This window comes from Alligator mississippiensis, chromosome 2 (assembly GCF_030867095.1).
Source record: "Alligator mississippiensis isolate rAllMis1 chromosome 2, rAllMis1, whole genome shotgun sequence".
NCBI lineage: Eukaryota > Metazoa > Chordata > Crocodylia > Alligatoridae > Alligator > Alligator mississippiensis.
In genome coordinates this window covers 137346782-137370069 of record NC_081825.1, presented here as the reverse complement: position 1 = coordinate 137370069, position 23288 = coordinate 137346782, and the positions used below count along the sequence as shown (strand labels likewise).

The 23288-nt window shown below is 43.6% G+C and overlaps 1 protein-coding gene across 12 annotated transcripts in view; it reads left to right on the top strand.

The window, feature by feature from the left end:
- Positions 1-23288, top strand: part of ADGRL3 (adhesion G protein-coupled receptor L3) — a 904177-nt gene that overhangs the window by 706473 nt on the left and 174416 nt on the right. For 9 of the 12 annotated variants that reach the window (XM_059722208.1, XM_059722204.1, XM_059722197.1 and 6 more), the window contains 4 exons: positions 4585-4890; positions 7619-7722; positions 17596-17781; positions 23147-23185. In XM_059722208.1, the coding sequence (XP_059578191.1) occupies positions 4585-4890; positions 7619-7722; positions 17596-17781; positions 23147-23185 (635 nt within the window). The remainder of the gene's footprint in view (positions 1-4584; positions 4891-7618; positions 7723-17595; positions 17782-23146; positions 23186-23288) is intronic. The other 3 variants (XM_059722203.1, XM_059722207.1, XM_059722205.1) reach the window with 2 other exon arrangements.

Sequence of the window (23288 nt, the reverse complement as noted above, 5' to 3'; positions counted from 1 at the left end):
GTATTAATTAAATATGTATAACGTGGGAGCTTTCAGCCAAAGCTACTTTCTCACAGAACAGGATGCTTCTTTGGGTAGCAGACTATTTTTTTGTGTTGCATTTATACCTGTTGGGTAGAATATGGTGTGCATTTGGCTGTCACTAGGAAGCTGATTGATTTCCAGGGTTTGGGGGCAGAGCTGCCCCAAATTAAATGCCATTTTCTAGCTGCTGGGAGATAAAGAGGGCTTGGGGAAGGACTTGTTGAATGTTTTAATTAATTTCTAGGTCAGGAAAGACCCGGTGTAGAGTTACCGAGTATACCAGGAAAGCATTCTAGCATGCATTTTTGTCCCACTGTGGTGACTGGGACTTAAACAGTTGCTCAAATGGCTCTCTGAACAGGTTTTGTGGGGACATGTAGTGGTTCAGTACTTGGCAAGTGAGAGGCACAAGGACTAAGGAGATTAAGGCTTTGTTCTATTTGGGAGAGAAGGACAAAGCAAACATAATAGAATCAAGTATTTCTGCTGAGAGGTGGATGAAGTATTCTAGACTTGGTGTCAGTAATATGGTCAGTGTGCCTCAGTTTCTCAATCTATAAAAATAAAAATAGTGATTTACATCCTTCTCTCAGGGGATTTATATTGGTTAAGCTGGAAGTTTTCCAGAGGCTGCTTGTACATGTCATGGGGGTTTAGTCCTGTAAATTGAAAGGGTGGGTTTTAATTGTGATGATTAATCCAACTGTTCCCTGAGCCCGAGCTGGGGCAGCACCTGCCTGCTAGCAGCCCACCTGGGCAGCCCCAGGGGGCACCGCTGCTGCAGAAGGAAGGACTGGGGCCCTCCACAGCTCAGAGGCTGCTCGGTCCACTGGCACCTCGCCTCCAGCCACAGGAGAGACAGGCAGGGTCTGTGGAAAAAAGGATTGGGTCCCTCGCCGCTTCTGCTTTCAGGCCACCTCTCCCGTGGTAGGGCAGCGAGCTGTCAAAGGCTACAACATTACAGATAGCTATGTTGAAAATTAAACTACATGCAAATGTGGTTTAGTTTGCAATGTAGTAAGCTCATTTAAATTATAGCCCCCCGATGTGTACAGCATGACACAATTAAACTGCAAAAAAAGCCCATTTTTGTCATGTGTACAAGTGCCCTGTAATTGCTAAATAAAGTGTTTGTCCTTCCTACTTCAGAAGAGGCATATTTATTGTTTTAAAGAGCAATTCCCCAGAGTATCCCTCCATGGTGATAATTAACATTACGTACTGAAGTGATGCTCCTTTTATTAAACCCGGCTTGCACTCCTCTTTACTCACCCAAACTGTCCACTTCAGCAGATTCAAGGGACAGAAGTTATCAGCTCTAGTGATGTCACACACAGAAGACAGCCAAAAATCCCAAATCAGAGCAGAAATATGTGATCTGTGGAAATGGGAGTGAAGCATGAAAATCTCTCCTCAGTGAATAAAAAGTTGTGGAACAGACAGTGAACTTGTCTTCAGAAGGAGCAGACTACCCACCCCAAAAAGTTGTGATAATTACTCTTGTACTCATTCTGACATGTGCAAAATGGTAGAAGTTTATGTTGGTGTCTTTGCACAATTGTCTGAATGAATACACAAGATAAGTTGGGGCTTACAGCCTCATCTGATATTTCAGGACACATTTGAAAGAAGAATTTCATTTAAGCTCTCCATTCAGTGGGCTCTTTGGAAATCCTGATCTGGGAAAACACATTGGTGTAAATAGCGGACAAAATAAAGTAATTATAAGGTGACTGTCTTTCGATATTTGCCACACATAATACTTAGAAGAGCTATTACAGGATGTAGGGCAAGTTAATGCATTTTTAAATGTTAACCTCTCATTGCTGCCCCATTGCTCTCCTCAGAAATGGTTTTAAATGGAATATCAGGAATTAAACAAGTAAAGATATGGCTACTATGATGTATCCCTTTATGGCAGCCTTCCCAGTTACAGTGTGAAGGCCTGTGCTCTGTGTGTAGGATCAGGCAGCAGTAGACAGGATGCTACAGAATCTGAATCACTTAGACCGAGGAAATACGTTTGGGATTATACCTCTGTCTGTGTGTGTCGGTGTCTGAATTAACTCTCTGTAAGAAAGTGTTTTTTTCAGAAGTAATGAAAAGTACTGTGGCCCTTGACTTGGGGATCTTACTTTTCTACTCAGTGTCATACCAATTGCCAAATTTGGGGTAAGACAGGAACTTTTCTCTAGGTCAGATTGGTACAGACTCTAGGGGAAGGGTTTTTTTTCTGTTTTTAACATGGGCCATGGTCCACTTCATAGGAAAATACTTTAGTGAACATATTTACTGTCATGGTGGTAGCAGTCCTCTGGCAATGCCTCATCTCTACTGTTTTTATCCATAGTATCCTATAAGATGTTCTTTGTATTTTGGCTGTTGCACCTTGTAAGTTTGTATGAGGGTGACAGTGGGGAGGGTGGAGGGAATCCTTGAGTAAATGGTTGCCTACAAACACACGAACACAGGGGATTGAGCTCTGTAGCCCAGGAGGTCCCATCCAGTCCTATGCTCCCATGTAGATGAAGGCTGTGATTAGCTGAGTGGGTGATAAGCAAACTGCCCAGAAGCGATTGGTGCTTGTGGAACCAAGGTGCTAGTCAAAGCATGGGAGCAAGTTAGGATTTTGCCCTTTACAGTGAGTATGGCAGTAACAACTGGAGGAATTACTCAAAAGGAAGCCCCATGCCCCACTTATGTTAAGCTTGTAGAAACACACTGGAAGAAAGGATTGGAGTTTCAGAAGTGCCTAATGAAGCTATGAACCCAGCATCTATTGGACGCTTGCCTCCCTCAGCCACTTTTGAAAGTCCTGCCCACAGTTCCTGTCCCAGAGGTATAGGGAGCATTCCCTGCCACAGTCAGGTCTGTCTCTTCTGATGTCCTTCTGTGCCAGGGGTTTTCAACCCTTTTCAGGTGGTGTACCCTGGCAGTCAGTCCGAAAGCAGGGAATCCCCAGGCTGGTCAGTGAGTGGGGGGTGGGGTATTTCCCCGGTGGCAGATCAATGAGCGCGGGGTGGGGGGTCCCCTGATGGCAGATCAATGAGCTGGGGGGGGGGGGGGGTTTCCCATGGTGAAACTGGAAGTGTCCCTGCCCCCTGCTTCTCTGCGTCGCTGCTGCGTACCCCCAGGGGTATGCGTATCCCCAGTTAACCCTTCTTCATGGTAAGGGTGGCCAAAATTTGGAATCGGCTTCCAAGGGAGGTGGTGCTCTCCCCTACCTTGGGGGTCTTCAAGAGAAGGCTGGATAGGCTGGGGTCATTTGACCCCAGCACTTTTTCCTGCCTAGGCAGGGGGTCGAGCTTGATGATCTGTTGAGGTCCCTTCTGATCCCAGCATCTATGAATCTGTGAAACCCCTGTTCATTTAAATAGCACAGTCCCCCATGGTGGGAACCAGTAGGAGGATTACTGTATTTATGTGAATCCAAGATGACTTTGAATTTAAGATGACCCCCAATAATTAGGCTCTAGAAATGGAAAATGTATAAATTTGTTATAATTTTCCATGTATAGAATCTAATTATTGGAGGTTCATTTTAAATTCATACCCCACATTGCTGCAGTGGGGAAAGCAGTGGCAGGAGAGGCAGGCGGCAGGGAAGTCAACTGGCCTGATGCCCATTCCTTGCCCTTCTACACCTTGGCCCTTGCTATCTGTCCTCCCTACCATTTGCCCTGCTTCTGCCTCCCTGTGGTGCTTCTACCCCCTGGCATCTGGCCCCTGACTTGGTCCCCCCTGCTGCCCCCCCTACCCCCACCACCAGTTATCTTCGGTACTGGCCTTGATCTGAGCTGAAGTGCTGAGAATGATGGTTCTGGTCCCAACCCAGCCACACAGCAGTGGCTATGCCAGCAGCAGTTCTGGTCCTGGCCCTGGCTCCAGCTCTGACCCACGCTGGGGCTGGATCTGCTGGCGACTGATACAACTGCTGCTGCGAAGCTAGACTTAAGTGGGGCCAGAGCTGGAGCCAGGATGGAGGCTAAACAACAGTGGGGGAGGGGGCAGGTGGAAGAGGTGGGGGGCAGGGTATCACAGAGGCAAGCAGACAGGTAATGGTTTCAGCTCCAGTTCTGACCCGGAGCTTGGGTCAGGGCCAGAGCTGCAGAGTTGCCTGCTCCCCACCTTGTACACAAATCCACGACAGGCTTTTTTTTTTACCATGTTGAATGGGAAAAGTAACCTCATCTTGGATTTGAGTAAAGCTGGTAATAAGAAATGGTATTTTCTTATTATTTTTTTCTTTTCAATAATGTTTGATGTGATTAAGCTGAACACCAGCTATTTGTTCTTATAATGCAGTTGTCACCTGCAGGGATACTACCACTGCTGTGCTGTGTGAGGAGAAGTTCAGTGAGACCCTATGTATAATATAGGCATAATTAATATGTCTTTCAGTGCTCACACAAGGCCTTGATGAATATGCAAACTTTTCCAAATTTCCAAAAAAAACCCTGTGCCAGGACATATGGATAGTCTTCTCCCCTAGGACCTCACAAGGCCACAGAGGTCAGTGGTCTCTTTTTAAAAAAAATAAATGTTTTCACTTTGTCCTAGAAGTATCGCCATCAGGAGCGCTGGCCACTGGAAGTACCACAAGCAGCACCACACCGCGGGTCACCACCAGCAGCACTGGGCGCACCACCACCACGTCAGCCACAGGCAGGCGGAACCGCAGCACCAGCACCCCATCCCCGGCTGTAGACATCCCTGAAGAGATGACCACGCATCTCCCGCCTGCTTCCTCCCAGCTCCCTGCTGTAGGGGCAGAGAGCTGCGAGGCTGTGGAAGCCCGCGAGATCATGTGGTCTAAGACCCGACAAGGACAGGTGGCAAAGCAACCATGCCCTATGGGGACAGTAGGTGAGCCCAGTGGGAGTGGACTGAGGAAACTTTCTCCATTTGTCTGGTTCTTTAAGTGACTTGGCATGAGGTTTGCTTTATAATAGCATGTATAATGCATGTGCTGTCTCTTAGCAAGCAAACCCATGTAGCATGTCACTACTGAATGAAGCTGATGTTCTTTGTCAGATATATTCATCTTATGAAGTGCGGCAGGTGATTGAGTAGCACATAGCTGCCAGATGAGTGGTGAGGGATCAGTCCCCAGACCCCCCGGGTTGGATTGGGCCCACAGACCCCTTTCCCCCCTTCCCCATGTTCTGGATCCAGCCCCCACAATGCTTGCTCTGGCTGGTTTGGGATTGGACCATACACAACACCCATTCCATGACCTATGTTGCACATGACACCCTGTACCAACTGGGGTGGGTGCCATGTGCAGCTCCCGTACTGTACTGACCAGAGCAGGCACCACATGGAGCTCAGTCCCAGACCGGCCAGAGTAGGCACTACAAGTGCTGGATCTAGCATGTGGGGGATGTCCTCAACTGTCCCTATGTGGGGTCAGAACCAGGAGCCAAATGATGTGGCAGGGGCTAAATCCAGCCCACAGGCTATATCTTTGACACCCCTGCTGTACACCATTATACAATACACCATTATACAATGTCATTGTTCTGCGTATGATTCGATGATTCTGGGGTGATTGACAGGGGGCTAATGGCTGAGGACAACATTTTCAAACATGTGTATAAGTGAAGTCTCTTACATAAAAAATGGGTGCCTATACATAAATGGGCAGTTTTTCGAAACCACAGATTATAGCTAGCACTCATTGTGACCCCCAGGGAAAATCAAGGGAAAAGTCAGTTGAATACCCTAGTGAAATAGTATAGTAGAGCTGGTCAAAAAATGGCATTTTTGTGTGGTTTGTTCTTTTTTTGTTTTGTTTTGTTGTGTTTTGTTTTGTTTTTTGGGGGGGTTGCCTGAAATGTGCCTGGGGTAGTGGGTAATTATGTTTTGTCAGAAAAAGTTCAAATTAAAAAAATATTCAACCCTGTTAGAGCTTAAATATGTTTCTTTTTTCCTCCCCCAGAAAAAAAAAACAACATTAAAAAAAAGGTGGTTTATATGTTAGCAAAATATCTCAAAGAGCTATTTCATTTAGCCAGTGCTAGTGTACAGTTTTGATGACTTGCATGCCAGTTTTGAGGATCTACATGCCATTAAGAGAACCAGAAGGTTCAGGGAATTTGCTGATGAACAGCAAATATTAGTAAAGGACTGGAGGATTAGAGAGATTATGGAGACAACTTCCTCACTAATTCTCCCCTAATTCTTATAGTTATTCACATTGTCTCAAACCAGTCAGAATCATTGGAGTTTCCAGGGTGGATACTTTTATGTGGGAGGAGAGAAGAGAGACTAATAGCTCATGAAGACCAGGTGTAAAAGATTTCTTTTAATAGTCCTTCTAGGTCACTTAAATTGTAGGTACCAGAGTATCCTGCCTAGAGTTTACTGTATGTTGAGCAAGAGAAGAAAGTTATGGTCATTTATGATGACAGGGCATAGGATGGTGGAATGGACCAAATTAAAATCCAGGTGGAATGTCAGGAGCCATTTTCTAGCAAGCAGGTCTGCGAGATTACAGCATGGTCTCCATAGGGAATCTGGTCTTCCTTCTGCACGAGTTTTAAAAAACTAGACTGGATAAACTATTTTGGAATAGGCTTTAGAAAAAAAACAAAACCCTTGTTGACAAGGAATGGTCCAGAGCAGCCAGTAGGTCCTTTCCATCTCTAATTTCTGTGATTCATTACAACTGCACTGTATCGTCAGTGGGCCTCTTGCTGCTCCCTTTGAAGAGGAGTATCAGGCACAATATATAATTTACTTCCCTATTGATATATTTGGCTCTGCAGTGCAGAGCACTCATGGGATGCAGGCTCATCCATCCAGTTTCCTTGCATTTAAAGGTTTCTAATGGAACCATTTAGGATGTATTTCTCTCCATCTGCAAGGTCTTACATGGCTTTGCTGTCTTTCCCAGGAGGGAATTTAGGAAGTCTTTATGCAACAGCTTTTCTCCGAAAGTCTCTTTTGTCAGTAAGGGGTGAAGGGGGAAGCATTGCACCACATCTTATTATTTATAGATTCTAAACTTTGAGTATTTCCATCTCTCTGGTTTAACAATTATATCAAGTGGAGAAACCTCCACTAAGCACCAGGAGAGGAGGATGCACAAGCTCAAGGACTGATCCTTGAGCCATCAGTGAGGCAATGCAGACAGGAAGGATGTCCCAGTCACTGGGGAGCTAATTTAGCACACAGGAAACCCAGGTCAGTTCCTTTCCCCACCCCAGACTTCCTTTGTGACTTGAGGCATGTCACTTAGGGCTAGATACAAATTATTTTCATAGATGCCTGCATTTAAGCATTCCAATTATCCTCTTTAGGCTAGGTTTTGAAAATTCCTTATCTTTGAAATGGAGATAATGGTACTTATCCAACTCACTGATCTGCCCTGACATCGAAGATGGTGAGGGGCTATGGTAATGAGGGAATTAGATATCTAGAGAGCCAGACACCCTGCTAACTGAGTTCTTAAAACATTGTTTAAGTGGGTGGTAAGTGCTGAATAGAATTCAGCTCATTATGAAATGAATAAAGTCTGTGGGACTGGGCCCAAACTGATTAAGGCATTTGATAGCTGGTAACAGCGAATCTTTCCTGCATTTCATTTTAGGTGTTTCAACTTTCTTGTGTCTTGCTCCTGACGGGATCTGGGACCCCCAAGGGCCGGACCTCAGCAACTGCTCTTCTCCCTGGATCAACCACATAACTCAAAAGGTATAGTCCTGCATCCTTTAAGCCTGTGGACTGCCTTTTATTCAAACTTTTACATGATATCTGCATAGGGCCTCAAATACAAAAACCATGGCTGATGGTTACAAAAGAAACAGTACTTAAACAACTTATATTACAGCAGTGAGCAGCACTGACAGCCACATCAATGGCTTGGGCTACACAACTTTAGAGAGTAAAAATATTAAAGCCTTGGTGACAGATAGCAGCACTTGGAAGAAGTGGGGGTGAGGGAATAAGATTTAAAATAAGAACATTAAATAGAAAAGGGAAGGGAAAGAAGAAGATCGCATGGTAAGAAGCCAGGAAAAGGACAACAAGCACTGAAAACACAGAATTATCAAGTGAAGAAGCTGTTTTCTTCTATGTCACAGAGATTTTCCTTGTTCTTTGTATCCACAGGATTATCCCATTATAGCAAAATTGTTACCAGTGTGTAAGGATTGCTCCATACTCAGTATTTCCCTTCTGTTTTTAACTTTAAGTTGCAGAAGGGCTAACGGAAATAAAAACAACTCTACAACTATACATTATCTTGTGATTTTTAAGTCTCTTGATGAATGTTTGGTGGCACTTCATCATCTATCAGTGTTAAAAGTACATTAATATGTGACAATAAAAGCTCTCAGACTCGGAATGAACAGGGCTTATTGGGAGCAATATGCTGAACATTTTTGTTATTAATGCACAGTGGTGCTTTCAGCTGATCTCATTACAAAGAGAGACCAGATGTGTGTTTACGCCACAGAGTCTGTGGGCTGAATCCTTATTACAGCAATTTATGTGAATTTATTCACTCTTTATGACTAAGTAAGAAAGTCCTGATATGACAAGTTGACTGCACTGCTGGATGTTAGAAAGATTGCTCTTCTGAGTAGATTTTGCAAATGAATTGTATAGGGGAACCCTTTAGAAAACAGCATTCCTTCTCTCTCTCTCTCTCTCTCCCCTCCTTCCCTGCCCCTTTGCCCCCCTCTATTCCCATTTCTTACTTTCTTTACTGTTTCTCTTGACTATCTTGATGTTCAGTTACCTGCAAAATCATTATAGTTATCATTACATACTTGGGGGATGGTCCTGCTTTGAGCAGGGGGTCGGACTAGATGACCTCCTGAGCTCCCTAATTTGCTATGATTCTATGATTAATGTAGACACCCCTACTGAAAAAATATAATAGACAAGCTGCATTTATATGTATCTCCTTTCCAAAACATGGGAAAATAAGGATTAATTTCAGAGTGCTCTGACATACCACAGATGCTAGAAAGCTTGAGCTCCTTGAACTTACTAGATTTTAGGCCAAGCAAAAAGATTGGTAACTCTTTTATGATACCACCAGACTAGCTGATTAATAGGAATCCTGGTTTTCCCTGATAAAAAAATCACAAATTATCTGATAACCCCCCAAAATACATGATTAAAATGAAAGGCCATTATACATATATGTATCAGTTGAACACAATGTTTTATTGATATATTTACAATTTTAAAGCAATTTGGAAGCTTATCAGTGCCTCAATCACTATAATAAAATACATTCTAAATACCTATACATTTTGATATTTGATTTCAGGTTTTTTATCATGAAAAATGAGAGCTCCCCCTGCCCCCTAGGCTCAAAGAATACAAGTCCAGGCCCCTCCCTGCCCTCAGCCCTCCTGATGCCCCTCACCCCCTCCACAAACCCCTGGCCCTGCTGGTGCCCCTTGTCTCCCATCCACAACTGTTCCCTGCCCCTCCCAGCCCTGCCAGAGGGGCCCCCAGCTGCCAGGGCTATGGGGCCAGGGACCTGGCTTGGCAGCGTCCTGCAGCAGTGCTTGAGCCAGTCCAGCAGCATACAGCATGTTGTATGCACCCTGTGCCAGCTCCATACATGGTACCAGGTGCAGCTGGCGCAATGTAGAGGTGGTACGCAGGCTAGATTCACCAAGTCTGCTGCATGTGGCTTGCAGGGGTGGGGAGGGTTGCAAAGGGCATGTGTTGCATACAGAGCCCTGCTGAACAGGCCCTGCATGCTGGCACCAGCACAGTGCAATCTTCACCAGTCCCCAAACCAGCACACTGGGCCAGTCTAAACAGCACCGCATAGAGTGCACACACTGTGCCGGTCTCCTGGACCCCATGCGGCACCCCCGGCAATAGGTCTCACCCATACACCAGACCCACAGGCCAGATCATACTGCTACATGGGCTGTATTCAGCCCAAGGGCCCTATGTTTGACACTCCTGCCCTTAGCAGCTGGTCAGTGGTATCTGTCCATCTCTCAGTCTCTCTGGGCATCTCTATCCTATTACAGACCATGCTAAGGGACACTGCTCATGTGCTGAACACTGAAAGAATACGATGTAGTCACCTTTTGGAGTCTTCTCAGGACACACTTAGGACCAGTTTTACAACATCTACATGACATGCATTTGGCATGTGTCATAACTGGGCAGTGTGCGCTTTTATAGTATGGCCCATTGCTATACAGCAGGGCAGGCAATTATTTTGGGTGGAGGGGCGCTTACTGAGTTTTGGCAAGCCACCGAGGGGCACATGACAGGCAGCCCAGGGCAAATAAATATTTATTTTCTAAAATTTTTAGGGGCCCCACAGGCTGGATAGAATGGCCTGCAGGCCACATTTTGCCCACCCCTGCTTTACAGATATACCCTTTAAATTATTTGTTTGGACTAAATGAAGTGTAAACCTGAGGAGAATTCCAGTAATGGTCATGAGGTGATCATCTAGAAGGATTTCTCATCTGTTCAGTGCACTTTATGCACCTTAGATACAGCACTTAGCTTCAGGCTGTATCTAAGGACAGGCCCTGCTTTGATTGATGTGAAGCAATAAGGAGATAACCTAGCTGTTGAATGCAAGTGTAAACAGTGGTGGAGTCTTGGAAACTCTTTAAATATAAGTTTTTGTTCTATATGAGAGGAATATGGCTGTACTGTTAACTGAGAGAGACCCTGGGCATTTGTTACTGTTTTCAGTTCCTTCTTATGGGCAGTGCCAATTATGATAGACTCTTAGCCCAGCTAGAAAAATGTTCTGTATTTCTGAAGAAGAAAAGTGACAAAAGACTTCTGCTTGAGAAAGAAAATAAAGAAACTGAGAACCACACTATGGACTTGAAGCTCAGGAGCCACTGGTGCAATGGTAGTCTCCTTGGCATATCCTGCTCTCCAAATGTGGGAGGTGAGCTCTAGGGAAACGGGGTTTGCTCAGCTAACTCTGAAAACAGCCACGTCAATCTACAAAGTGATGGAGCAAGTAAAACCGCAGCTGCAAGCTTCACAAAGAAGACATCGTTTATGAGGATATCACACAGCAGGCCTAAAAGGCTGTCTACAAGTAGAAAATGCAGGGTGAAGGGAATCCAAAAGAGTTATGGCACAAAGCCTGCAGGTAGCTGTTTCAGAACTGTAGTAGTGAATGTGCACAGACACACTGTCCAGCACCCAGCCAGAGTACAGACATTTGTGGTAACAGCAATTAATTTGCTAGCCAGTGCAAACAAAAATAGGCAAGCTTTGAAAGAACCGGCTCATAGCTCCAGAAATGAAACATCATGCAGCAGTTGTATACAGCAGCTGCCATTGGCAAAAACTAATCTAAATTACTCTCCATATCTGTTTCATGGAAATTGCAGACAAAGTGGATATGGGTTTTGCCATCGATATATATTACCTTATGGTTCTATGGCACATTTAGACCAGCACGCTCCTCCTCCCCCCCCCCCGCCTCCAACTCACACAAAGCAAACAAACAACCTTAAAAAACACATTGTCCTGTTCCTTCACTGTGAAGATGCCATCTCCTTTTGACATATAATAAACAGAAATAACAGCAACAGTATAGTTGTTACAAGGGACAGAACCGATTTCTTCAGCTTGTGGTCAAGCCAGTAATTGGAAGCAAAATGAGTTGTTTACAGCAGAATCTCACTTAGAACAGCGGTTTTCCACCTTTGTAGACTGAAGGCAGCCCTTGTTAGACTGAAGGCAGCCCTTGCAAAATGTTAGTTCTTAATTTTCATTCATTTTCTGACTACAGAAAAATAATACACCAATTCTGCTGGTGCAAAGAACTCAGAAAGACCACAACAGGTCAGAATGGTTTTAATCCTATGAATTCCCATTTGAAATTCTCTGGGTTTAGCTTGTGAATCATGTTTGCACACTTAAAAGTGCTAACACTGCATGGCACCCTGCACCACCCTTGAAAGGGTCTCAAGGCACCCCAGAGTCCTATAGCACACTCGTTGAAAATCACTGACTTGGAACCACAAAACTTCAGTGGAAAAATTGTTAACAGAGTTTAGAGAACTTACCTGCTGTTGGCACTGGATTTATGACCCAGATACCCTCAGATCGAACAGGACATCTTCCATTTGATAATAGACAAATGTTATAGATAAACAGTGATAGCAGATATGAATAACACAGGTAAGGCAAACAAAATAACCCCTCCCACCTGATTCTATATCTACCAGTGCTAGGGTTCACAGAGGGATGGTACGTCTGGCCAGTATGTGGGCTTCACCCTGAGGTTCCTCCTTGAATGTCAGATGTCAGCAGTTTGGAGGTTGATGGCTGAGGCTCACCCCATGCCAGTGGGGTGGGTAAGACAGGCTGGTGGCGTGCCCTCTATCCATGATGGCCTTAGGTTCCACACTTGGGGACCCTTTGCTGGTCTGAAATCCCTCCTTTTGTATTCTTTCTCTTCTCTGATGACTCTTCATCTCCAGGCATCATTAATTGGTTTCCCTGGGGTCATCATACTGTCCAAGTTCTGTTCTGTCAGCATATTCCTTTGTTTCTCCAACCCATCACATGCACACATCTTAATTTGGTCATTTACTGGTGTCTTAATTTGGGCATGCCCTGGCCTTCTAATTTGATCCACCCACCAAAGATGGGAATCCCAAAGGCTCTGCAGCTGGTCACTGTGCCTTAATGCCACCTTATCTCATGTTATGGAATTGTGTGGTATATGTCTTTAATTGCCCAGTCTGTTTATACCCACTTGTCCCTTGGCCTCAGACACTGTGTCTGCCTTGAAGGAGACTTTGTCACAAACAGGCTTTTAGATGCCATTCCCCTGGACCATTGTTCTAATGCATATCTACTTTATCTACAAGCCAATTCCTAAAAGCAAATTTCTAAATATAATTTTCTAGCCATCACCTGCCACATATCAGATATCCTTAAGTCAGATCACCTTTCTTCTCAGACTTGCAGCCAGAACTACTCCTGCACTTTGATGAGCAAATGACAGGAAGAACCTCAACCCTTCGTCTCAAGGAGCGTTGTAGGGAGAATGAAGGAATGTTTAGAATTTCTTGTGTTTACTGATGATGGCTGGAGAAAAGCTTTAGAAATTAATACCAGCCTGAGGAGAATGACTGCTGCCAAGTTTTTCAACACTCTGGAAAAATGGGTGTTGGCAAATTGTCCTTCCTCATGGGAGTTAACAACTTTGCCTTTTTAATACATTTTTAAACAGGTGCTATTTCAGATGACTATCTTTTGGCATGTATTCAACCATGCAGAATTCATTAGGATGCTGAAACAGTTCATGAACTGGCATCAGAGGTGTAGACAGGCAGTTTTTATCTCCTGCGGCACTATAGAACAACCACCTGGTTGAAGGCCTGTATATGTTTTGCAGGTGGGTTGCAACTGAAAAAAATACTTTTTTACAATTTCTATGAAGAACACTCCTGTATTTGATGGACATGCCTTTATGGCAGCCTGGAAACTTGCTGTGAGCACTCTAGCCTGCACAACACTGGCACAACCTTATAATAAACAGAAGGATGTAAATGTGCAGCACATAAAGCCCTTGAGCTCACTCAGTAACAATGGCTCCAACAAGCTAATGTACCACTGAGAAACAGTTTGTATTTCTGGTACCTTCTACTAACACAACTCCCCAAAACACCCATGGAAGGGCAGGCTAATTTTATAAGCTTCAGTGAAAATTTTAAGAATATTTGTTCTATAAAAAGAAAGGCTGTATGGAATAGCTGTTATCTTTTGCTAGGCTCTGTGTGGTGGCGGGTGAGGTCATAAAATCAAATTTCATATTGGGATTCAAGCCTTTTTGAATTCTCAGCAGGGCAGAGGCTGATGGAGCTGTTTAGAAGAAGATATGGTCTCAGTGGAATTAGATGCATGTACAGCCAAGCTAAAATAATTTAATTCTTGAATATAAGTTATTATTGGTCTAATGGGAAGAACAACATATTATCTCTGTCATTTATCTTATCTATATCATCATATGCTTTAATTCTCTGAAGATGAGTATATGAATATCTTCACTTTGGTTTCATTAAATCAGCTGGTTATTGCTTTTGAACTGATGGCAGTAGGTTATTCATTTATAAACCAGCTAATTGATTTACTTGAAGATAGAAACTCTGCCTGCTATTTCTGTTTGCATGCAACCTGGCATTTTAAATAGTCACCAAAAACTGAGGGAGCAAGAGAAATACCCAATTTTAGGTACTGGATGGTAAAGTCAATAGGAAATTGCATATACATAACAGAACAACATTGGTTCTTTCACCCACTAGTGAATTTATAGCATTATTTATAGCTGATTCTCTATTTTCCCCTTAACCCTTTGTATTTATCATGCCTTGGGACATTCCCCTTTGATATACAACACCAGCCCCAGCAAACTGGAATGCTGAATACCTCTTTTAGTGCCATGATCACTGAAAACCTTTGGGTGGATCAGGGAAGGGAGTAGCTCTCTCTGCTTGTTGGATTTATGGAGCTAGCTAGCCCCTCACCCTAAAGACACGAGAAGGAAAAGAGGCACAGAGTAAGCAAGGAAGAACATCACAGGATAAGGAAAGAAATCAAAGGAGGAAATAGAAGATCCAAATTAAAGTTGAGTTAATCTTCTAGTTCAGGCTTGGTGTAGGTCAGAGCTGTTCCCTAAGCAGCCTAGGGCCAAACACCCTCGGGACTACTCGAATGGGGGCATCACTAGTGGAAACTGTACAAAGGCGAGCCACGGGCTCCTTGAATTGCACTGTGTGCTGGCACCATCCCACAACTACCACTGAACCATATGCCTGTATAGCCCCAGCCTCACCCCCTGCTTCTTGTGCTGAGCTCACCTCCTAGGGTGGGGAGAGCAAGCATAAGCTGCAGGACAGAGTATGTGCTTGGAGACTCTAGCTGCTATTGCATCTAGAGCGATGAGGAAAGTGGCCCGCAGGCAGGAGCTGAGGCACAACCATTTGACCCCGCATGGGCTGCATGTGGCTTGAGGACCACCAGTTGTACAGCCCTAGTTTAGGTGATGGTTAGATCCATTAGTCTATGAATCATCGTGATATTAAGATATTATGAATCATCCCAGGTCTCTTTTCTGCCAGCACAGGATAATTTACTCCTGTGTTTCAGGTTCACCCCATTTCCCTGTTGATTTAATGCCTCTTCATGCTGATAGTGAGAAGACATATTAAGCTGTTAAATCCATGCTTTAAAAAAAAAAAAAAAAAAGAAGCAATTGAGATAAAGCTCTCCCACTGTGGAATATGGCTCCCAATTACAGTAACAGTGGCCAGTGTGCTAAATGGTACATCATTTCAGAATTGCTTTGGCCTGCTAAATCAGCTTTTAGTTATTAAATCTATGTTATGGAAATAGCTTTTTCCCCCTCTTGCTAATTTAGGTTACATTATTTAGTCTTGTTCCTTTTTTAAGGATTCACTAGTTGCTGCAGGGACTAGTGAGTGAAATGTAACTTCTTCTTTCGTCTAGTAATCTTCATCTAGTAATCTTGCTGGTTTCAGGAGCTGCTGTTATTTTGACAGCAGACCTAGGCATATTTACACATTTTTTGTGCTAAGCTAGATATCGAGATGTTACCATATGGCTGACAAATCCCACCCCCACCCACAGGAATTCCAGTTTGTAGTTCTGTTTGAGGCAGCTGCATCTACTTTCTCACCTCTGTGTCTTTATATCCACTGGAATAATAGCTGGCAGTTTACAATACAAAGGAATACATGCCTACAGATTCCAGCCTTGTGCAGTAATAGTACCTGATTCTGATCTCAGTTCTAATGGCGATGATCAGGAATAGCTGGACTAAACTTAGTGTCTTCACATGGGTAGGCAGACAAGGTTCTTTGGGTGAATCTGATATTTTTTATTAGACCAACTTAAGTAGTTGAAAAAACAATTATTAAGCAAGCTTTTGGGTTCAAAAACCCTTCATCAGGCTAAGGAAGTTTCAGCAGTTGGTGTGTGCTCTTCCTGGATGGAATGAAAAGTAAAGAACCCAGAGGCTGGTCTGGTATGCATACAAGACAGGTAGTCAGTGAAAATGTAGATTGAGGAGTCAATGGGTGAGAGACAAGCTGGGGAAGGGGGGGGGGGGGGGAAGAGAGAGAACCACCCATCCTAGCCTTCAAACAAGCACCGAACCTCAATAACCTCATCACCAGAAGCAAAATTCCTCAAGCCCAGAACACACCAAAAGGATCCAGACCATGCCATGACAAGAAATGCAAAACCTGACAACACATCTCCACAACAAATCACCCCACAACAGAGCCATCAGCATTCCTGGATCTTACAGCTGCACCTCCAGAAATGTAATATATCTCATCCAATGCACCAAATGCCCTGATGGAAAATACGTAGGAGAGACCAAACAACAACTGCGCACCAGAATGAACGCACGCCGGAAATCTATCGAAGATGGGAATACCCAATTAGCGGTGGGGGCACATTTCTCACAAGAAAACCACTCTCTCTCCAATCTCTCAGTCCTGATCCTCAAAGGAAACTTACAAAACACTTCCCAGATACGAGCCAATGAACTCCACTTCATCAACCTCCTGGATACTAAAAATCATGGACTAAATATAGACATTGGATTTATGACACATTATAACCTGCCTGACATCTGACTCCCCAGGTATCTCTCCACTTTCATCCCCCTTCTCGCTCTTCCCTTCCCCCTCCCCAGCCTCTCTCTCACCCAATGACTCCTCAATCTACATTTTCACTGACTGCCTATCTTGTATGCATACCAGCGCAGCCACTGCCACCTTTACTTTTCATTCCATCCAGGAAGAGCACACACCAACTGCTGAAACTTCCTTAGCCTGATGAAGGGTTTTTGAACCTGAAAGCTTGCTTAATAATTGTTTTTCCAACTATTTAAGTTGGTCTAATGAAAGATATCAGATTCACCCAAATAACCTTTTCTGCCTATGTCCTTAGACCAACATGGCTACAACCTACACCCCTTCACATGGATAGGTGTGTTTAATCAGCTTCAAGCCCACAGAGTATAAGTCAGCAGACCTCTTCTAGTGTTCTCCTTATTTGAACCCATGTTTTAGGAAACAGTTCGCTGTATTAGCATTATGGGCCTGGGGTGAGGCTTTGTAATTGTTGTAATAATAATAATAACAACATCAAGTACAGCAACAACAACAACAACAACAATAATAATAATAGCACCTCTTCATTATAGCAGGAAAAAATCACTGAATAATTAACATTTCACAATCCCTCTTTATTCTCCTGCTTTCCTCAGTGCAGATACTGGTGTCACTTGTGCAAAATAGAGGACAAGCAGCTGTCTCTCAGAAGAAAAGAGATAACATGTATGAGCATACTTGCAAACCTAGCCAGAAATGAAACATCTGGATAATTGACAACATTTACATTCACACAAAAATTGAAGCTGCCTATCTGAGATGTGTATGGTGCTTGTCCAAACATCTCAGCATTGATAACAGGGCCCTTTTCCTGTTTCTTTCCATGCTTTTTACCAATTAGCTAGGGACAGTACAATATTTTTTTGATTTTCTCCTTTTTATATCCTAGCTGAAGTCAGGGGAAACAGCTGCCAACATTGCCAGAGAGCTTGCAGAGCAAACGAAAAACCATTTGAATGCTGGTGACATCACGTATTCAGTGCGCGCCATGGACCAGCTGGTGGGCTTACTTGATGTGCAGCTCCGAAACCTGACACCAGGCGGGAAAGATAGTGCTGCACGTAGCTTAAACAAGGTAAGAAACAAGTGCCTTTGGAAGGAAGAATAGACTAAGCAAAGGCTTTTTTTCTTGGTAATGGTTAAGAGGCCTCACTCTAAAGTATTCAAGAGTGCTTCTGGTATTGGGAAATGTATACACGTAAATATTTAGCTAATTGAACATCATGAACCTGATCCCATTTTCAGTTACTACCCATGAGTGCAGCTCCATAATAACTCTGCTAAAGCTGCCAGAATTACTTAGGATTTATACTCCTGCAACTGAGAGCAGAATTTTGCCCGGTGATTTTATTGCTGGATCCATTTATGAAGTGATGGTTCTTTATAAGTGAGGGAATTGACATTTTCAGTTGAGAGAGTCTTAGCAGTTGGGACTTTGGTTCAGCATCTCATAGAGATTTGTGGGATGTACTTATAAAAGTATAAAATACCCCTTGGATCCAGACACTTTCAAGTTCTGAGATATTAATGATCCAAAATCTTAACCTCTCAATTGTGTTCAACAAACATGGGAAAATAAAGAAGTGACTAATAAATTCATACCAAAGATATGCAAGGTGGTTCAACATCTGAGAGTTCTTGTTCTTCTTCTTCTTCATGTTCTTCTTCCTCCTTCTTCCTTTCTTCTTCTTCTTCCTATTGCTATTACTATCTATGACTCATTCCAAGAATACTTCTTGCTTTGTTAAATTATTATATGTTTCCTATGATGCCCAGATAGGAGAGATTTCTCATTATTATCAACATCCTGAAAACTGGGTGTAGCCAGCAGTTGGCATGTTATAAAAGCTGAAAGTTGGCAATAATGGTCTGAAACCTCATCTGTGAAAATCATACAGTAAATTTGCTCTGTTACAGTGAAATTCTCTGAGCTGGGAATCAGCCCAATCCCCTGTGCATCACCTACAGTAGTGACCTCAAAATTGAACCTCTGTGAGATTCAAATAGTGGGTCCTATAAGCCTGCACCAGCTCTAAACAAACCACTAGTAGATGCACAATTCTGTAGGCTGTACTGTTTAAATAAGGTACCAAATTCTGTTCTCAGTTACACTTCTGGCTTTAATGGCACCAGCATCTCTGTAACTGAGAGCAGAACTTGGTCCCAAGGTGGTTTTAAGGTTACATGAGTGGGGAAAAAACCCCAGCTAACACTAGTAATTCATTGTGTTTAATGTCACTTAGGATGGCAAAATAAATAATTCTCTGGAAGTAAAGTTATCTTCTTGATGTACAGTATTATTGCCGACTGACTATTTTTTAAACATAAAGGATCTTTTGCATTGTATTACAAAAAAAATTAAGAAATGGGAGTGGGAGCCCTGCGTATACTATGTTTTGCATGTGCCATGAACTGGGTAATCTTGATGCTATTAATGAATATTGCTTCAAGCTATTTTATAACCATGCAGGTAGAAATTGTATTAACTGTTGCATTGACATAACATTATTTAATACAGCCCCACTGCAAATCTTTATATAAAATAATGTTGATATCTGACAACATCGGGTAAAGCTGGCAATTAATGTCACGTACTAACTGGACACATGAATCTAGTCTGCTTGCTATTCTGAGTATTTCATGGTGACACACAACATTTATATTTAATCCTTTTATATTTCACCTTCTGACATTTATCTGTTTCTCTGAAATTTGGTAGCATCATTGGGGCACTTGGAGGCAATGGAGAAAAAAAAATTAGTTAGACAGTATGTTGTTTACTCTGTTCTCACTTTCTGTAGCCCCCTCTAGCTACCCCCCCCCCCCCACACCGCAGGTTTGCACAGTCAACTAGTACAAATCAATTGTGCTTCACATTAAAATTCTGGAGTGTGTGGAGTCCTGCAAAACAGCGATGCGAATCACTGATCCAAATGACAGGCTCAGTAATTTACTTGCTCTCATTCCCCACTTAATTCCTTAGAGGAGCAACTGCTCTGTGCTCATTTAAGAATGCATGCATTAAAACTGGAAGTAGCGTTGGGCAAATAAAAGGCAGCAGCCTCCTCGTTCCCCCTTCCCCTTCGCTGATCAAGAGCACGTCAGAAAAAAAATGTAATTTGTAAAGAGTTTTGTTTTTATTTAGTCAGAAAGAAAAAAAAAATGCATGCACCAACCATCACATATTTTTCTGAGCGTTAGAGGAAACATGTGAGGGACACAGAAGGGACTTGGCTCAGCCCTTGACCTCTGTGTTCTTATTTTTTCTGCAAGTTGGTATAAAATGAATTGAAATAAATTGGAGCAATAATGGAAAAGCCATCCTTTCATCAGCAACCTTTCTTTCACTAGAAGCTTGAGGTTTACATCAGGATCAGGCCTAGTTACTGTAATAATTGTTCAAGTAGCATTGCAAATTAGCAGAGCCTCCCACATGGATAATATTGAAATTAGTAGCATGGCTTTCTTTGATCTATCCTTGTTTCTGTAAAGTCTAGTTTGGCCTGGTCTACACTAGGGAAGATTGTTTCTGTTAAAATATTGCTGTGAAACATAGGGCATCTTCACATGTGCTCGGGGTGGGCGGGAGCTGCTCTAATTAAAGCGCCCACACTGTCTCATGTATTCAGCATCCTTTGCGTCAAAATAGCGGCACAAGCGCTTTAACTAAAGCTTGTCCCACAAGCTTTAGTTAAAACACTCTCACCGCCCTTTTGAAACATGGGGACACTGAATACAAGTAACATTGAGGCTGCTGGAGTGAGCTAATGAGCATGCTCCAACAGACTTGATTAATCGAGTCTTCTCCGATGCATTCTAATTAGAACACATCGGGGCAGGCATTGGACGTGTGCCCATTAGAATTAAGCTATACATTAGACTTGAGTCTGATTTATTTATTTTTTAGTTCTGCAAAACCTCAGGGGCTATATTTTGCTCTCAGTTGCCCTAGTGCCATAAGAAATGTGAGTTGATCTGAGAGTCAATCTATGCAAGGTCTCTTAATGCAAAATTCATACTGACATACATCAGCAGGGATGACACCTGCAGCAGCATGATTTGAGAGGCCTGAATTTACATCATACGCTTAAGGTGTGTCTATACTGCACTTACAGCCATCATTACAGCTCAAGTAGAAAAACCTGAATTACCATATTTACTTAAATCCCAGATGAGGCCCAATTTAACATGGGGGGAAAAAGCCCCTGGTCTTGGATTTGAGTACAAGGTGGCTGGGAGGCTGCTATAGTTTTGGCCTCGACCCCAGCCCCAGGCCTGGCCCTGGGTTGGGGTCAGAATCACAGCTATCACCCATCCCAGTGTGAACCTGCCCCCCACACACTGCTGCCACCTACCCTCCAGCTCTGGTGGGGCTCGTCCTTGCTCCAGCTTGGGGCAGGGAGCATGTAGTTGCTCCAGCTCCAGCCTTACTTCATAGCAACAGTGGCAGCAGTTCGCATCTGGGCTCTGGTAGTGGGGCTCAGCTGAAGTTATCACAACCACTTCAGCAGCTGTTGCATAACATGGCTGGGTTTGGAGCAACTACACACTCTGTGCCCCAGGCTGTCTCAGGGATGGAGCCAAGTTGCAGCTAGAGGGTAAGTGGCGCAGGGAGGGGCAGGGGACAGAGACAGTGGTGGGGTGGGGGGGGGACAGGGTGTCATAACCAGGTTGGAGGCAAGTAGCAGGGAGGTGTCAGGGAACAGGCACTGTGGGAGGACAGGTGCTGAGGCATGCAGGCAGCAGGAGGACAAGTGGTGAAGGACACAGGTGGTAGGGGTCAAAGTGTAAAGGGGGCAAGGTGTAGGGATAAGGCTACTTGACTCCTCTACCATTGTTTGCCCCCCTATTGCCTGCACGCCTACCACCTCCCCCCTACAACTGCTTTCCTCACTGCAACTTAAGATGACCCTCCAATAATTAGATTGTATACATGGAAAATTATAACAGACATAGCCATTTCCATGTCTAGAACCTCATTATGTGGGGAGCGGAGGGGTATCTTAAATTCAGAGTCACGTTGGATTCAGGTAAATACAGTGGTGTCAAAATTGAGCACTGGTAGGAGTAGCACTCTGATCAGGGTAAGTTACAGGGTAGTAACTCAGCTTCACAGGGAGGTTTCCCAGCCCAGGCTAAACTGCTGCACTGCTAACAGTATTTGAGCTAGTGCATTTAAAGTTATCATAAGTATATCAGTGCAAGGTGCACTTAAGTACAATGTAGGCCAACCCTTTGCTGCATTGAGCAAATCCTGTTCTGGGTCCCAATACAAGACAATTTTTCAGTATATATTTAAGACCCAGTTTATAAGCACATACTGAAATGTAACCTGCTAGAAGTGTGTGCACACCAGCGTGCTTACCTGAATTAGGATCCTAATAATCAGTAGGTTCTCTCTATGTAAATGCCACTCAGAATGTGTAAGGCATGTGCTTATGCATGTAGCCCCATTGGTTACAGTGGGAGTCTTGAGCCAGCATGAGAAAGGGGTGCATAATCAGACCTTACAGAAGCAGTTTAATTAAAGGAATGTAAAGTGTCCTCAGTGGGACGTAATGAGCATATCTACAATGTCAGTGGAGCATGCCAAAGCATGTCCACTTTGCACCCCAAAAAAGATACTCTGTAGCTGTCTTAGAGCAGAGATGGGTACATGACAATAAACAGGATTAAACCAATCAGCTACACATGGGGAGGTTGTGTGTAGGGAGCTTTCTTGTAGTCACTGTAGCACCCCCTGGCATGGTTGGCAGTAGTGCAGATATGGTTTCATAATATGTCTGCATCACAGTCAGTGGGATGATTGCAGCACCAGTAGGCAGTAGATTTACTCTAATTAGGTCAGGTACCAATAGCAAGCAAAGTCCAGCAATTCAGGGTTATGTATGGGTGAACCATCTGTGTGTGGATCACAGCTGTGGGCAGGCTTGTACAGTTTGTCCAAGGGATCGTGCTGCTGTGGCTTCTTTGCTCTTGGTGCAGGAGCTGATCAGATAAAAGTTCCCTTGGCTTTTCCTCTGGGTACTGTAATCATGTTCTGGTCACTGTATCTCCCCACCCTTGTTCTACATGAGGATCAGCTCCATCTTCTCTGGCATGGTTTGATGAGGAATGCAACGCACAATACAAATTTGCAAGGTAAATTTAATCTACTAAAGAGTTACAGTTCATCTCAGTATCTCCTGCCATAACTAACAGCTGCTGTAGCATAGTTTCCAGTCTTTGCTTTTCTGAAAAGAACTAACCGGCTGTTTCTCAAGCCAGTCCTTACAGCACTCCATGGCTGCTTAGCTTGCATGTTTTTTCCCCCTAGAAGCTGATCAAAAGAGAAATGAGGTTTTTGTACAGGGTATTTTCTTTAATGTGTTTCTAGTTTTCTTCTGTCACTAACTTGTTTTTTCTATTCCGTCTTTAATCCGCTGTCTTTCTGGATTCAGCTTCAGAAAAGGGAGCGCTCTTGCAGGGCCTATGTCCAGGTACTTCTAGTGTTTTTAATAAATGTGTCAAGTTATTTGACTGAATGTCTGCCATGCTGTTCTTATATCTGTGAATCTGATTGCTCTAGCTACTGTGGCAGCA